General features: G+C 43.2%; 1 protein-coding gene across 1 annotated transcript in view; it reads right to left on the bottom strand.

Annotated features, from left to right (window-relative positions):
* Nucleotides 1-4,345, bottom strand: part of MPZL2 (myelin protein zero like 2) — an 11,090-nt gene extending 6,745 nt beyond the window's left edge. The window contains exons 1-3 of the mRNA XM_019647389.1: nucleotides 3,982-4,345; nucleotides 2,834-3,000; nucleotides 2,333-2,543 (exon numbers count right to left, since the gene is read on the bottom strand). Of these exons, the coding sequence (XP_019502934.1) occupies nucleotides 2,333-2,543; nucleotides 2,834-3,000; nucleotides 3,982-4,039 (436 nt within the window). The 5' untranslated portion in view covers nucleotides 4,040-4,345. The remainder of the gene's footprint in view (nucleotides 1-2,332; nucleotides 2,544-2,833; nucleotides 3,001-3,981) is intronic.
* Nucleotides 4,346-4,821: the final 476 nt, after the last annotated feature.

Raw genomic sequence — 4,821 nt, 5'->3', positions numbered from 1 at the left:
TTTTTTTAAACTGTTTTGTTAAAAACTAAGACACATACACACATGTTAACCTAGGCCTACACAGGGTCAGAGCCATCAGTATCACCGTCTGCCACCTCGACATCTCATCCCACTGGAAGGTCTTCAGGGGGAATGACACCATGGAGCTGTCATCTATAACAATGCCTTCTTCTGGAAGACCTGCTGAAGGACCTGCCTGAGGCTCTTCTTGAGGAGACATCACTCTTCTCAGAAATTTGTCTGTGGTGGTTTCGTTGGGTGGTTTGGTTGTTTTTTGTTTTCCTCGTCATAGATTTGCTTATAAGCAGATAATGCACCATGAACATTCCTCTCTATTAGTGAAAACCTTTTAGTGTTGGGGTCCATGTTTTCAAACTTTTCAAGGAGATTATTGAGGTCTGCAAAAGCTTCTGCTAAACCCTTCACTGTGAATTTTCTTGGGGGTTCTTATACTTCTGCAGTTTCCTTTACTCTTGCCTCTTATTCAGCTATGCGTTCCTGTTCCAGTTCCAACAACGCATTCATCAAATACTCAGGAACCACATCTAGGAGCTCTTCAATGTCACCCTCACCCACACCCAGGTTAAAGTTGTTTGCCATTTCAACCACAGCCTTGTTCTTTTGTAACCTTTGCGTTATGACGTGATGGCTATGATGTCAGTAGGCGACAGGAATTTTTCAGCTCCATTATAATCTTATGAGAGCAACATCCCATATGTGGTCCATCGTTAATCGAAACATCATTATGTGGCACAGGACCATATAGTCTAGTGGGGCAATGATGCAAGAGGGAACCCAGAGGAAAGTGTCCCTAAACCAGGCTAAAGTCTGTGAAGCCTAGGTCTCCTGTCTTTTAGCTTGATTTCTGATTTAAACATCAACAAACCCTAAGAACCAGAAAACACATTAGAGAATGTCTAACTTAGGGGCTCCCATGAAGGAAGATGGGAGGCGAGAAGGCCACAAGCTCACAAAATCCATGTCATATTCCGTATGTGTACATTTTTTGTAGGAAGCAGGGCCATGACTTTCATTAGACTCTCAAAGAGCAGTAATCCCAGTATGTTTAAGAACCATGTGTTCTTGTCTAATATGTTCATTTTGCAGTTAAAGAAACTGAGGCCCAAAGACATTACATTATTTCTTTTAATACTCAGATTACTTCTGCAAGGTCACACGGCTCTCTATTGATAGGGCCTTGAAGGATGGTACTAAAAACAAAAGGAGGAAACCATACCACTTTACAGGCTAATCCGTTTTGGGAGTAATATTGTGTATTGGTTAGGAGCACACACCAGAGAAAGCTAGGTTAAAATACTAGCTCCACCATTTACTAGCTGTGTAATTTGGGGTAATTAACTTCTTTTAGCATCAGTTTCCTCAATGTATAAAATAGAACAATATCTATTTCTTGAGTTCCTATAAAAAATAAAATTATTGATGTAAATTGTTCCATGCTGTGCCTGCACAAAATAAACACTCAATATATGGTAGCTATTATAATTTTCAGTACAATTCATTGTTTGGGGAATTTTTACGTCTATTATCTCATTTTATCGTCACCGTAATTCTTGTTATATTATTCTTTACTGGAGGGAAAAAAAAGGATTTGTTTACCCAAATTTACAACTCCGAAGTTTTATGGTCTTTGCTTTCTATTATCTGGCACAGTTTTCCAGGCTGTCCTTTATAGGACTGCAGGCAATATAATACACTAGTTTGGAGCACAATCCTGGAGCCAAAGATGCTTGGGTTTGAGTTCTAAGTGACTCCATATATCAGCTACATTACTTTGGACAAGTGACTTAACCTCTACGAGCCTCAGTTTCCTCATTAGTAAAATGGGAGGGGCACTAAGAGCACAATAAACTGATGAAATATGCAAAGATTAATAAGATATGCAAAGTCCCTAACAACAAACGATAGCTACCACTTTCATATCTGCCTCCTAGGGTGGTTATGAGGGTTAAATAAGATAGTAGTAATGTCAAGCACTTTGAACAGTACATGATACACAGAGTAGGTACTCAATAAGTATCGTAAATAAATGAGTGAATGAACAGACCTATTGTTAGCCTTTTGTCATAGAGTTGCTTCCTCTCCCTTTCACAATCTGAATGCCATTTTTGTAACAGATTCCCTGGGTCCCTTAGCTTTCTTTCCACAGCCAAACAAAGCCTTTCTCTTTCTACCCCAGGACTCTTCACTCCCATTCTGTAGTTTCCATATTCAAAGGGTTAGTCCGCCTCTCTATCAGCCATCACAAAAGATTGCCGCGCTCTTTTCTACAAGCTCTCATACTTCCCAAAACCATTTTCCCGGTTTAACCTACCAGTCTGCACAACGCTGAGCCGGATCTCCCCTATCAGCCCATCAACATCAGGTGGGTTCTTCACCTGGCAGGTATATGTCCCATTGTCATCAAACTGCAGCTTCCAGAGGATGATGGAGACGTCATACCGCTCAGGGTTCCCGTCCCAGACCACCCGGTCCTTGAAGCGCCCACTCATGGGTTTGAAGGGATCCACGTGGTAGTAGAATACCTAGAGAAGACACATAGCAAAAGGTCTTCCACAGTGCCTGGGCAAGGTGGCTGAGACGGTGGGAGCAGAAGAGACACACCAGCAAGCCTCACTGCTCCATCTGCAGCTCTCTTGCAAGAACCTCTTGCTTCCCTTTCACCGACCTCTCAGTTCTGTCAGTCTGTGGCCCAAGAATTGTTTCCCAGCTTTACCCTGTGCTTGTTAAGAAAAATACAGGGAGGGCAAGGAAAAACAGATCTGCTTATTTTCCTAACCAAAGGTCCCCCAGAAAATGACAATAATCTACATACAAACTGCTCTGGCCCCCCATCTCGGGGACGGAAGTTCCAGGTCACTGTTAGAGCACCACCCACAGGGGCAAAGCTGGAGAAAGTGCATTTTAACCGAACATCCGTCCCGTTGACAGCCTCCAGCACTCGGGCGGTGTAAATTTCCACAGCTGCTATAGGCCAAAGAGCTGCAATAAAGAAAAGGAGAAAGAAGGGTTAACAGGAAGTGTGTATAAAGAGAACTCCTGCTGACACTACCAAAATAAATGTCTGAGTAGGACATAAAACTGAACTGAAATGCCCGGCTCTCAAATTCACTTCACCCAGAGTCTGCATACACCTACCTATTTGCAAACTTGACCGCCCCATCCAGTGTAACATAAAATTATCACACAGAAAGCCTCCCTGGTGCTCTCACTTTCTCCACAGCATGATACCCTAGCCTCATGGTACCCACTTCAAAACTGGTATAAGAAACTACAGACATCAGCAAATCAAATTGAAAGCAGAAACAAAAAATCAAATCTAATAACGTGAATTAGGCATGTATTTAAATTAAGCATTATGTATTGCAGGTATAATGGTACCCTAGCAGGTAAGTTTTCCAGAAAGGGTCCTTGTTATGTGGATTTTATACTATTCCTTATCTTCTGCAGAAATTGAATTAATCAACCCCAAACAGCTTATGCTTGCCTGTACCCGTAAAACCTTACACCACGTGGCATTTCTTTTTCATGTTATTTACATTTAGAATGTTCATGTTGGGACAGTTTCAAAACCATGGTATGTCTCTCCCCTTAACAATCTTGGCTTTTCCAGTGCTGCCGAGAGTCCCAGACAAGACCCACACACTGAAATCCAAGTGCCAAGTCCTGTCTGCACTGAGACTGAGAGTAGCCACACAAAAAATGGTTTGTAACTTGAGATTTGAAAGCCCTTTCTGTGCCCAAATCACTGGCAGCCAAAACACACCTAAACCTGTTTGTCCAAAAGCGGTTCCCCAAAACAACCTATCAACTTTGGTTTCAGTAAAGTCAAAATTATAGCGAGCTGCAATGGCGTCTCAGGCTCAAAAAAAAAAATTCTTACGACTTCCTAGACTATTAGCTAACTTTTACAGGGTAGTTAATGAGAGAGGAAATGCTGAGTGAAGCCCCCTCAGTTCTTACCTGTGAGCTGTATGCCAAGGAGAAGAAGCACAGCACGCGTAAGGCTCTTGCCATACATGAGGGAAACCCAGCCCTGGCCCCAGAGACCAGACCGGGCAGACTGAGGGCTCCAACACCCTGCCAAGGCCACTCCTGAGGAGCGAGCACCCGCGTTTTCCCAGAGAGAGGAGTCAGTACCTCACCTATGGGAATCTGAGCTCCGGAGCCTGTGACTCATCTCTGCTCCGTTGGTGCACTTTGCTGGAATGAAAGGTGGGGCCTCAGCTCCTGACACCCTCCTTCTTTTCTTTCCTCCCTCCCGCCCTCTGCACTATGAACACGTCTGCACAAAGTCCCAAACTCTGCAGTCCTCTCTTTACTTTTCAGTTAATCTGGGCTCTCGCCTCTGGATGGCCTCAGAAACAGCCGGGGGAGGTGGTGCCAGTCTGCAATGTCCCAGGCTACTTTGAGTTTGGCCCACACACACTCTTTTTTAAAACAGGCTTTAGGCTTGCCTGGGAAGTGAATGTTGAAACTCACTTGCAGTGAGTGCATTTTCAAAGCTACTCCCTGGGGCTACATTAGCCTAGGACCAGATTCACAACTCCAAACAATCAGTATTCCTTAGCACCCTTTGTGGACAAAAAAAGTCCTGCAATTTATACCTCAATTTTAGCACAAGGATTTCTGCACCTTTTCTAGCTTGAACCTTTCCCTGAGACCCACCTAAAATAAACTGACCAAAATAAATCTTAATGTTTAATGATCCTTTACCTTTGAAGGATTTAAAGAAGAATCACGGTATCATTCCTGCTCATTTGCCCTACCATCTCAATACAGTTTGCAAAGTGCTTTCCTGTT

Source organism: Hipposideros armiger, unplaced genomic scaffold, assembly GCF_001890085.2.
Source record: "Hipposideros armiger isolate ML-2016 unplaced genomic scaffold, ASM189008v1 scaffold_111, whole genome shotgun sequence".
Classification (NCBI taxonomy): domain Eukaryota; kingdom Metazoa; phylum Chordata; class Mammalia; order Chiroptera; family Hipposideridae; genus Hipposideros; species Hipposideros armiger.
Note: the sequence above shows the minus strand (reverse complement) of the source record. Positions and strands in the feature narration are given on the sequence as shown.